Genomic DNA, 12475 nt, shown 5'->3' with positions numbered 1-12475 from the left:
TTACTGTAGCTTTGTAGTATAGTCTGAAGTCAGGGAGCCTGATTCCTCCAGCTCTGTTTTTCGTTCTCAAGATTGCTTTGGCTATTCGGGGTCTTTTGTGTTTCCATACAAATTGTGAAACTTTTTGTTCTAGTTCTGTGAAAAATGCCAGTGGTAGTTGGTAGGGATTGCATTGAATCTGTAGATGGCTTTGGGTAGTATAGTCATTTTCACAATGTTGATTCTTCCAATCCAAGAACATGGTATATCTCTCCATCTATTTGTATCATCTTTAATTTCTTTCCTCAGTGTCTTATAATTTTCTGCATACAGGTCTTTTGTCTCCTTAGGTAGGTTTATTCCTAGATATTTTATTCTTTTTGTTGCAGTGGTAAATGGGAGTGTTTTCTTGATTTCACTTTCAGATTTTTCATCGTTAGTGTATAGGAATGCCAGAGATTTCTGTGCATTAATTTTGTATCCTGCAACTTTACCAAATTCATTGATTAGCTCTCGTAGTTTTCTGGTAGCATCTTTAGGATTCTCTATGTATAGTATCATGTCATCTGCAAACAGTGGCAGCTTTACTTCTTCTTTTCCAATTTGGATTCCTTTTATTTCCTTTTCTTCTCTGATTGCTGTGGCTAAAACTTCGAAAACTATGTTGAATAAGATTGGTGAGAGTGGGCAACCTTGTCTTGTTCCTGATCTTAGTGGAAATGGTTTCAGTTTTTCACCATTGAGGACAATGTTGGCTGTGGGTTTGTCATATATGGCCTTTATTATGTTGAGGAAAGTTCCCTCTATGCCTACTTTCTGCAGGGTTTTTATCATAAATGGGTGTTGAATTTTGTCGAAAGCTTTCTCTGCATCTATTGAGATGATCATATGGTTTTTCTCCTTCAATTTGTTAATATGGTGTATCATGTTGATTGATTTGCGTATATTGAAGAATCCTTGCATTCCTGGGATAAACCCCACTTGATCATGGTGTATGATCCTTTTAACGTGCTGTTGGATTCTGTTTGCTAGTATCTTGTTGAGGATTTTTGCATCTATGTTCATCAGTGATATTGGCCTGTAGTTTTCTTTCTTTGTGACGTCCTTGTCTGGTTTTGGTATCAAGGTGATGGTGGCCTTGTAGAATGAGTTTGGGAGTGTTCCTCCCTCTGCTATATTTTGGAAGAGTTTGAGAAGGATAGGTGTCAGCTCTTCTCTAAATGTTTGGTAGAATTCGCCTGTGAAGCCATGTAGTCCTGGGCTTTTGTTTGTTGGAAGATTTTTAATCACAGTTTCAATTTCAGTGCTTGTGACTGGTCTGTCATATTTTCTATTTCTTCCTGATTCAGTCTTGGCAGGTTGTGCATTTCTAAGAATTTGTCCATTTCTTCCAGGTTGTCCATTTTATTGGCATAGATTTGCTTGTAGTAATCTCTCATGATCTTTTGTATTTCTGCAGTGTCAGTTGTTACTTCTCCTTTTTCATTTCTAATTCTATCCATTTGAGTCTTCTCCCTCTTTTTTCTTGATGAGTCTGGCTAATGGTTTATCAATTTTGTTTATCTTCTCAAAGAACCAGCTTTTAGTTTTATTGATCTTTGCTATTGTTTCCTTCATTTCTTTTTCATTTATTTTTGATCTGATTTTTATGATTTCTTTCCTTCTGCTAACTTTGGGGTTTTTTTGTTCTTCTTTCTCTAATTGCTTTAGGTGCAAGGTCAGGTTGTTTATTCGAGATGTTTCCTGTTTCTTAAGGTGGGATTGTATTGCTATAAACTTCCCTCTTAGAACTGCTTTTGCTGCATCCCATAGGTTTTGGGTTGTCATGTCTCCATTGTCATTTGTTTCTAGGTATTTTTTTATTTCCTCTTTGATTTCTTCAGTGATCACTTTGTTATTAAGTAGTGTATTGTTTAGCCTCCATGTGTTTGTATTTTTTACAGATCTTTTCTTGTAATTGATATCTAGTCTCATAGCGTTGTGGTCGGAAAAGATGCTTGATACAATTTCAATTTTCTTAAATTTAGCAAGGCTTGATTTGTGACCCAAGATATGATCCTGGAGAATGTTTCATGAGCACTTGAGAAAAATGTGTATTCTGTTGTTTTTGGATGGAATGTCCTATAAATATCAATTAAGTCCATCCTGTTTAATGTGTCATTTAAAGCTTGTGTTTCCTTATTTATTTTCATTTTGGAATATCTGTCCATTGGTGAAAGTGGGGTGGTAAAGTCCCCTACTATGCATGTGTTACTGTCGATTTCTCCTTTTATGGCTGTTAGTATTTGCCTTATGTATTGAGGTGCTCCTATGTTGGGTGCCTAAATATTTACAATTGTTATATCTTCTTCTTGGATCGATCCCTTGATCATTATGTAGTGTCCTTCTTTGTCTCTTCTAATAGTCTTTATTTTAAAGTCTATTTTGTCTTATATGAGATTTGCTACTCCATCTTTCTTTTGATTTCCATTTGCATGGAATATCTTTTTCCATCCCCTTACTTTCAGTCTGTATGTGTCTCTAGGTCTGAAGTGTGTCTCCTGTAGACAGCATATATATGGGTCTTGTTTTTGTATCCATTCAGCCAATCTGTGTCTTTTGGTGGGAGCATTTAAGGTAATTATCAATATGTATGTTCCTATTCCCATTTTCTTAATTGTTTTGTGTTCGTTATTGTAGGTCTTTTCCTTCTGTTGTGTTTCTTGCCTAGAGAAGTTCCTTTAGCATTTGTTGTAAAGCTGGTTTGGTGGTGCTGAACTCTCTCAGCTTTTGCTTGTCTGTAAACGTTTTAATTTCTCCATCAAATCTGAATGAGATCCTTGCTGGGTAGAGTAATCTTGGTTGCAGGTTTTTCTCCTTCATCACTTTAAATATGTCCTGCCAGTCCCTTCTGGCTTGCAGAGTTTGTGCTGAAAGATCAGCTGTTAACCTTAAGGGGATTCCCTTGTGTGTTATTTGTTGTTTTTCCCTTGCTGCTTTTAATATGTTTTCTTTGTATTTAACTTTTGACAGTTTGATTAATATGTGTCTTGGCATATTTCTCCTTGGATTTATTCTGTATGGGACTCTCTGTGCCTCCTGGACTTGATTAACTATTTCCTTTCCCATATTAGGGAAGTTTTCAACTATAATCTCTTCAAATATTTTCTCAGTCCCTTTCTTTTTCTCTTCTTCTTCTGGAACCCCTATAATTTGAATGTTGGTGAGTTTAATGTTGTCCCAGAGGTCTCTGAGACTGTCCTCAGTTCTTTTCATTCTTTTTTCTTTATTCTGCTCTGCAGTAGTTATTTCCACTATTTTATCTTCCACGTCACTTCTCCGTTCTTCCGCCTCAGTTATTCTGCTACTGATCCCATCTAAAGTATTTTTAATTACATTTATTGTGTTTTTCATTGTTGCTTGTTTCATCTTTAGTTCTTCTTGGTCCTTGTTAAATGTTTCTTGCATTTTGTCTATTCTATTTCCAAGATTTTGGATCATCTTTACTATCATTATTCTGAATTATTTTTCCTCTTCATTTGTTAGGTCTGGTGGGTTTTTATCTTGCTCCTTCTCCTGCTGTGTGTTTTTCTGTCTTCTCATTTTGCTTATCTTACTGTGTTTGGGGTCTCCTTTTTGCAGGCTGCAGGTTCATAGTTCCCGTTGTTTTTGGTGTCTGTCCCCAGTGGCTAAGTTTGGTTCAGTGGGTTGTGTAGGCTTCCTGGTGGAGGGGACTAGTGCCTGTGTTCTGGTGGATGAGGCTGGATTTTGTCTTTCTGGTGGACAGGTCCACGTCTGGGGTGTGTTTTCGGGTGTCTGTGGATTTATTATGATTTAGGCAGCCTCTCTGCTAATGGGTGAGGTTGTGTTCCTGTCTTGCTAGTTTGGCATAGGTTGTCCAGCACTGTAGCTTGCTGGTCGTTGAGTGAAGCTGGGTGCTGGTGTTGAGATGGAGATCTCTGGGAGATTTTCGCCGTTTGATATTATGTGGAGCTGGGAGTTCTCTTGTGGACCAGTGTCCTGAAGTTGGCTCTCCCACCTCAGTGGCACAGCACTGACTCCTGGCTGCAGCACCAAGAGCCTTTCATCCACACAGCTCCTCAATTTGGGATGATTCATTGTCTATTCATGTATTCCACAGATGCAGGGTACATCAAGTTGATTGTGGAGCTTTAATCCGCTGCTTCCGAGGCTGCTGGGAGAGATTTCCATTTCTCTTCTTTGTTCTCACAGCACCCGGGGTTCAGCTTTGGATTTGGCCCCGCCTCTGTGTGTAGGTCGCCGGAGGGCGTCTGTTCTTCGCTCAGACAGGATGGGGTTAAAGGAGCAGCCACTTCGAGGACTGTGGCTCACTCAGGCCGGGGGGGAGGGAGGGGTGCGATGCAGGGCGAGCCTGTGGTGGCAGAGGCCGGCGTGACGTTGCACCAGCCTGAGCGCGCTGTGCGCTCTCCCGGGGAAGCCACCCCTGGATACCAGGACCCCGGCAGTGGTGGGCTGCACAGGCTCTTGGAAGGGGGGCGTGGATAGTGACCTGCGCTTGCACACAGGCCTCTTGGCGGCGGCAGCAGCAGCCCCAGCGTCCCACACCCGTCTCTGGGGTCCGCGCTTTTAGTCGCGGCTCGCGCCCGTCTCTGGAGCTCCTTTAAGCAGCGCTCTTAGTCCCCTCTCCTCGTGCACCAGGAAACAAAGAGGGAAGAAAAAGGCTCTTGCCTCTTCAGCAGGTCCAGACTTTTTCCCAGACTCCCTCCCGGCCAGCCGTGGCACACTAACCCCCTGCAGGCTGCGTTCACGCCGCCAACCCCAGTCCTCTTCCTGGGATCCGACCTGAAGCCGGAGCCTCAGCTCCCAGCCCTGCCCACCCTGGCGGGCGAGCAGACAAGCCTCTCGGGCTGGTGAGTGCCAGTCGGCACCCATCCTCTGTGCGGAAATCTCTCCGCTTTGCCCTCCGCACCCCTGTTGCTGTGCTCTCCTCTGCGACTCTGAAGCTTCCCCCTCCGCCACCTGCAGTCTCCGCCCGTGAAGGGGCTTCTAGTGTGTGGAAACCTTTCCTCCTTCACAGCTCCCTCCCACTGGTGCAGGTCCCGTCCCTATCCTTTTGTCTCTGTTTATTCTTTTTTCTTTTGCCCTACCCAGGTATGTGGGGAGTTTCTTGCCTTTTGGGAGGTCTGAGGTCTTCTGCCAGCCTTCAGTAGGTGTTCTGTAGGAGCTGTTCCACATGTAGATGTATTTCTGGTGTATCTTTGGGGAGGAAGGTGATCTCTGTGTCTTACTCTTCCGCCATCTTCCCCAGAAGTCCGCTCAGGCATTTTAGATTTTCTTTTTTTTTTTTTTGCTGTACGCTGGCCCCTCACTGCTGTGGCCTCTCCCGCCGCGGAGCACAGCCTCCGGACGCACAGGCCCAGTGGCCATGGCTCACGGGCCCAGCCGCTCCGTGGCATGTGGGATCTTCCCGGACCGGGGCACGAATCTGTGTCACCTGCATCGGCAGGCGGGCTCCCAACCACTGCGCCACCAGGGAAGCCCTAGATTTTCTAGTAAACATTAGTGTAACTCTAAAATAACATGACATGACCAACACCACTTATTGAAGAACCTGTCTTTTCTCCATTGTACAATCTTGCCTCCGTTGTCATAGATTAATTGACCATAGGTGTGTGTGTTTATTTTTGGGCTCTCTCTCCTGTTCCATTGATCTATACTTCTTTTTTTGTGCCAGTACCATACTGTTTTGATTACTGTAGCTTTGTAGTATAGTCTGAAGTCAGGGAGTTTGATTCCTCGAGCTCTGTTTTTCTTTCTCAAGATTGCCTTGACTGTTAAGGGTCTTTTGTGTTTCCACATAAATTTTAAGATTTTTTGTTCTAGTTCTGTGAAAAATGCCACTGGTAATTTGATAGAGACTGCATTGAATCTGTAGATTGCCTTGGGTAGTATAGTCATTTTGACAATATTGATTCTTCTAATCCAAGAACATGGTATATCCTTCCATCTATTTGTGTCATCTCCAGTTTCTTTCATCAGAGTATTATAGTTTTCAGAGTAGACGCTTTTGTCTCCTTAGGTAGGTTTATTCCTAGGTATTTTATTCTTTTTGATGCAATGGTAAATGGGATTGTTTCCTTAATTTCTCTTTCTGATATTCCATTTTAGTGTATACAAATGCAAGAGATTTCTGTGTGTTAATTTTGTATCCTGCAACTTTACCGAATTCAATGATGAGCTCTAGTAGTTTTCTGGTAGCATCTTTGGGATTTTCTATGTATAATATCATGTTATCTGCAGACAGTGATGGTTTTACTTCTTCTTTTCCAATTTGGGTTCCTTCTATTTCTTGGACTTCCAAAACTATGTTGAACAAAAGTTGTGACAGTGGACATTCTTGCCTTGTTCCTGATCTTAGAGGGAATGCTTTCAGCTTTTCACCATTGAGAATGATGTTAGCTGTGGGTTTGTCATATATGGCCTTTATTATGTTAAGTTCCCTCTGTTCGCACTTTCTGGAGAGCTTTTATCGTAAATGGGTGTTGAATTTTGTTAAAAGCCTTTTCTGCATCTACTGAGATGATCATATGGTTTTTATTCTTCAGTTTGTTAATGTGTATCACACTGATTGATTTGCAGATATTGAAGAATCCTTGCATTTCCTGGGATAAATCCCACTTGATCCTGGTGTATGATCTTTTTAATATATTTTTGGATTTGGTTTGCTACTATTTTGTTGAATATTTTTGCATCTATGTTCATCAGTGATACTGGCCTGTAATTTTCTTTTTATGGTATCTTTGTCTGGTTTTGGTCTCAAGGAGATGGTGGCCTCATATAAAGAGCTTGGGGGAGTATTCCTTCCTCTGCAGTTTTTTGGAAGAGTTTGAGAAAGATAGGTGTTAAATTTTCTCTAAATGTTTGGTAGAATACGCCTGTGAAGCCATCTGGTCCTGGACTTTTGTTGGAAGTATTTTAATCACTATTTCAATTTCATTACTTCTGATTGGTCCATTCATATTTTCTATTTCTTCCTGGTTCAGTCTTGGGAGATTGTACCTTTTTAAGAATTTGTCCATTTCTTCTAGGTTGTCCATTTTATTGGCATATAGTTGCTTATAGTAGTCTCTTATGATCCTTTGTATTTCTGTGGTGTCAGTTGTAATTTCTCCCTTTTCATTTCTAATTTTATTGAGTCCTCTCCCTCTTTTTCTTGATGAATCTGGCTAAAGGTTTATCAATTTTGTTTATCTTCTCAAAGAACCAGCTTTTAGTTTCATTGATCTTTGCTATTGTTTTCTTCGTCTCTACTTATTTCTGCTCTGATCTTTATGATTTCTTTCCTTCTACTAACTTTGGGTTTTGTTTGTTCTTCTTTCTCTAGTTACTTTAGGTGTAAGTTTAGGTTATTTGAGGTTTTTCTTGTTTCCCGAGGTAAGATTGTATTGCTATAAACTTCCCTCTTAGAACTGCTTTTGCTGCATCCTATGAGTTTTGGACCATCATGTTTTCATTGTCATTTGTCTCTAGGCATTTTTAAATTTCTTCTTTGATTTCTTCAGTGATCCCTTGGTTGTTTAGTAACATATTGTTCAGCCTCTCTGTGTTTGTGGTTTTTACAGTTTTTATCCTGTAATTGATTTCTAATAGCATTGTGGTCAGAAAAGATGCTTGATATGATTTCAGTATTCTTAAATTCACTGATCTGTGGCCCAAGATGTGGTCTATCCAGGAGAATGTTCCATGTAGACTGCCTGGGTTTGAACCTTCACCCTGCCACATGCTGAGTGAACTTGGGCACATTCTGAAACCTTCTGCCTCTCAGTTTGTTCATCTGGAAATTGGGAATGATGATGATGGTGATGATGATAACAATAATGGTAATATTTCCTAAGTTATCCAGCTGTCTGAGGATCAAATATGTTGATACATGTAAAGTGCTTAGAACATCACCTGGCACCATGGGTGCCATGTCTCGGCCAGTTCAGTACACTTTCCTTGTGCACATGTATATGCATGCACACACACACACATATGCACACACAAGTCCACATGCATGTGTATGCATGAACACTCACACACACATGCAGCCACAAACTTCTCCCCAAAGCATTGATGGCGTCACTGGGTGCCTTCCTTGTGGGCATGTTTTCTAGAAGGGAGATATCTCATCCCCCAGGTTCTATATACTTTGTCTCTAGGTCGAGCAGCATGAGAAGGAACATTGACTGAGTCCTGATCTATGTCAGGCACTGTCTTAGGGACTGATGTATCTTATTTCAAAACAGCCATTGCGTGTGGGAAGCTACAGTAGGCAGCCGTCCGTCCTGCCACCCTCTCACCTGGCTGGCTCAGCACTCAGGTCTTGGGAGGCCACCTGCCTGGGCTGCGTCCCTCTGGGAGGACAGAACTGCCTGGACAGAACGGAGCTTTGATGTCATGCTCTGGCCCACTCCACAGCCACCCTGCGGGGATGGTCTCTGAGTCAGAGATAGGGAGATGGCAGATGGCGGGCATTCCAGAGTCCTTGTAGAGCTTAGGGCTGGAAGAAGTCTGTTTCTCCTTCACTATCACTGTGAGTTAGGGAGCTTCATGGATCTCCACTCCTTCCACTCTTTGCCTGGGCTGCCAGGAACCTCTTTGCCCAGTTGTATATTTAGTTGTCACAGGTTTTCTGGGTCAAAAGTTCCTTTACCTTCTTGCTCTCTCCCTCTGTCCCTCATTTGCTTTCTTGTCCTGTATTAAATGTTTTGGATATTTTGCTTCCTAATTTTTTTTTTTTGGAAATGTTATTGAAATATAGCAAACAGAAAGGTGAACAGATCACAGGTTTCACAAGTGTGTAGTTTAATGATTTTTCTCAAAGTGAACAAAGCTGGGTAAGCAGTGCACAGGTCCAGAATCCGAGTATTACCAGCACCCCCGGGTCCCCTCAGGCTCCTCCCAGTCACTGACCCACCAAGGTAACTATGTTCTGACCTGGTTTTGCACTTTACATAAATGGAGTCATGCAGTGTGCACTCTGGGTCTGGCTTCTGCTAGCAATTATGGTGTTTTTTTTTTCATTTAAAAAATTTTTGGTAAAAATAGGTCTGACATAAAATTTTAACTTTTTTTTTTTTTTTTTTTTTTTGCGATACGCGGGCCTCTCACTGTTGTGGCCTCTCCCGTTGCGGAGCACAGGCTCCGGACGCGCAGGCTCAGCAGCCATGGCTCACGGGCCCAGCCGCTCCGTGGCATGTGGGATCTTCCCAGACTGGGGCACGAACCCGTGTCCCCTGCATCGCCAAGCGGACTCTCAACCACTGCGCCACCAGGGAAGCCCAAAATTTTAACCATTTTTAAGTGTACAGTTCAGTGGCATTAAGTATACTCGTCATGTGCAATCATCACCATCATTCATCTCCAGAACTCTTTTCATCTTGTAAAACAGACTCTGTACCCATTAAACAATAACTGTCCATTCCATTGTCCTCCAATCCCTGGCAACCACCATTCTACCTTCCATCTCTATGAATTTGATTATTCTAAGTACCCATATAAGTGGAATCATACAGTATTTTATTTGTTTGAGTGGACTGGCTTATTTCACTCGGCAGAATGTCCTCAAGGTTTGTCCATGTTATAGCATGTGTCAGAATTTCCTTCTTTTTATGGCTGAATAATATTCTGTTGTGTGTATGTATCACATTTTGTTTACCCATCTATCCACTGATGGACACTTGGGTTGCTTCCGCCATTTGGATGTTGTGAATAATACTACTGTGAACATGGGTGTACATATATCTGCTCAAGTCTCTGCTTTCACTTCTTTTGGGTATATAGAATTACTGGATCATAGGGTAACTCTGTTTTAAATTTTTTGAGGTGCCTCCATACTGTTTCCCACAGTGGCTGCACCATTTTACATTCCCATGAACAGGGCACAAGGGTTCCAATTTCTTGACATCCTCACCAACACGTTTTCTGTTTTTCAGATAGTAACCGTCCTCATGGGTGTGAGGTGGTTTTGATTTGCATTTCACTAATGATCAGTGATGCTGAGTTGTGATTCTGCTTTCACATCCTCTGTCGTCTTTTTGCCTGAGCTGTGTCCCATCTGTTGTCATTGCTGTCCCATGCTCCACTGTATGAGTAGACCATGACGATCCTGCTCATTCTGCCGCTCATGGGCATTAGGTAGTTTCCCATTTGGAGGGATTGCAAGGGAGTGCCACTAAGAACATTCTAGAGTGCGTCTTTCAGTGGACATAGTGTTGGGTTTTTAAATGCAAGCCACTTCCATTTGGAGGTTAGTGTTGCATAAATAAACCAATCAATAAAATGCATAATGCATGCTCCCTGAGGGCCCTCCCTGAGGGTCCTCAGGCTTGAACAAGCTCCACAGGCCAGGCCGGGCCCCTGCCCGCTATGCCCTCCTGCCCCGTTGCAGCCGCCTGGTGCCTGCCCTCCCAGTTTCTAACCTGCTCCCTCACGGGGGAGCCACCCTTGGCCCTGACAGCACCCCCTGCCCTCTGTTGTCCCCAGCGCCCTCCCCCACCGCCAAGCCGGCTAGCTGAGGGTGTGACCAGCTCCTCTCTGTGCCCAGGGGTCTTTGGGCAGCGCCTGGAGGACACAGTCCACCACGAGCGGAAGTATGGCCCGCGCCTGGCACCCCTGCTGGTGGAGCAGTGTGTGGACTTCATCCGGGAGCGCGGGCTCACCGAGGAGGGCCTCTTCCGCATGCCTGGCCAGGCCAACCTGGTGAGGGACCTGCAGGATTCCTTCGACTGTGGGGAGAAACCACTGTTTGACAGGTGAGCTCCTGGGAGGGGTGCAGATAGGGCCACCTGTCCATTCCCCTGCATAGCCTCCTCTCAGGATGCCCGCTGAGAGGCATGGGTGCAGGATGGAGGATGGGATGGCGCCCTACACTGGCACGTGCCCAGCCAGCCCTCCCAGTGGGCGGAGTGCGGGGCACAGAATCACTGCAGCACTCCTGCATCTCCCTTAGGGGTGGATCCTGCCACCTCCACGTGGGCTGTATCCACTGTGGATGCCTGTAAGCCCACCCCAGCAGGAGCAGGGAAAGGCCTCTGCTGGCACCATCCAGGACTCCAGGCCTTCTGCATGGTCTGTCTCTTGGCTCTGCTTTCTTGGGATGACTTGCCCCCCAGGCTCCTTTGGTGCCAAGATGGAGGTGTGGCTCCAGCCCCACATTCTCACAGGTTTTGGGGGCGGGGGAGCAAGTCTCCTCCACCTGTCCTGGGCCAGTGCCCATCCTACCCCATCACTGGGGCTTACTGGGTCTTACTGGGTCCTGGGCTCCACCCCGGGATAGTCAGCCTCACTTAGAGCCCAGGGGCTAAGAACGGGGGAGAGGTAGCTGTTTGGGGGCCTCTTCTCTCTGATGGTATCTCCATTATGGGGCAGTTTTTCATAGAAAATGCTTTTTATATCAGGCCAGCCCTGGCCCCCATGGAGCTTCTGCCCATTCTTCTCAGATCTGCCTTCACAGACGAGGGCCCCTCTGTCGCAGGATAGGTCCACAGGTTTCTGCTGGCAGCCCTGGCGTTTTCAGATCTTTTCCTCTCGGGGCAGAACACTTCCAGCCCCTCCAGCATCTGCCCAGACCCATCACCACAGCCAGGAGAGTCTGTCAATTCCTTTTTCACATGTGGAGCCTGGGACTGATCACCACTCCCCACAGGGGGTCTGCCCAGGAGGGCACAGGGGTTCCTTCATCTGGAGCCTTGTGAATTTCCATCTGATACTCTGAGCTTGTGGTTCATTATTTATAATCTCAGTGAGCTTGGGGTCCACTCTGAACCTCTGCCAGCCAAACCTCTTCCATCCTGTGCCTGTGTGGCTGTGGGTCAGGGTTGGAGATTGCTTCAAATAATGCTTCTCTGTGGTTCCTGGAAACTTGCTCTTGACGTTGAGGTTTTTTAGAGAAGGGACCATGGCCCCACACCTTGAGCACTCCCCTGGCTGTGGATGACCACGGCCTCTCCTTTCTCTGCTCCCCCTGTCACTGGGAAGGTGCTGAGGAGCTGAGTGTGGTGTGCTGGTGGGAAATCTGAGGGAAGTGATGTGATCAGTAGCCAGAGGAACCCTCAGTTCCAGAACCAAGGAGACGATTCTGGGGGCAGGTATGGGGTTGGGTGTCCTCTGTTTCAACAGGGCAACAATAGGGTGTGAGAGCAGGTGAGTGCACCTGGGAGGGCATGAGGGAGAAGAGAGGAAAGGGGACAACCTGAGAAGCCCCATCTTGGAGGATAGGCTGGAGGTGATCCCAGGAAGAGGAGTAGAAGTGTCCAGAGGGAGAGACAGGAGCCCAGGGAAGGCCTGCCCCGCACTGCTGAGAGGTCGGGAGTCAGGGCTGCAGTGTGGGGGTGTCTGAGGGGCTCTGCCTCTCCAGTGGGTATTCAACAGGTGGGCCACAAGGGGAGAGGATCCAGGCTGAGGCCTTCAGGAACCGCAGCTTGCACAGAGCATGTGTGCAGGGCGGGCAAAGGCGAGGAAGGCACTCCAGGGAGCTGGGTTTGGTCCTGAG

General features: G+C 45.2%; 1 protein-coding gene across 7 annotated transcripts in view; it reads left to right on the top strand.

Moving 5' to 3' along the window:
• The window catches only part of ARHGAP22 (Rho GTPase activating protein 22), a gene marked incomplete at its 5' end in the record, with an annotated part of 200371 nt that overhangs the window by 173589 nt on the left and 14307 nt on the right, over positions 1 to 12475 (top strand). For all 7 annotated transcript variants that reach the window (XM_079715532.1, XM_079715530.1, XM_079715529.1 and 4 more), the window contains one exon: positions 10529 to 10736. In XM_079715532.1, coding sequence (XP_079571658.1) covers positions 10529 to 10736 — 208 coding nt within the window. The remainder of the gene's footprint in view (positions 1 to 10528; positions 10737 to 12475) is intronic.

Source organism: Hyperoodon ampullatus (genome assembly GCF_949752795.1).
Source record: "Hyperoodon ampullatus genome assembly, chromosome: 1".
Lineage (NCBI taxonomy): Eukaryota > Metazoa > Chordata > Mammalia > Artiodactyla > Ziphiidae > Hyperoodon > Hyperoodon ampullatus.
Note: the sequence above shows the minus strand (reverse complement) of the source record. Positions and strands in the feature narration are given on the sequence as shown.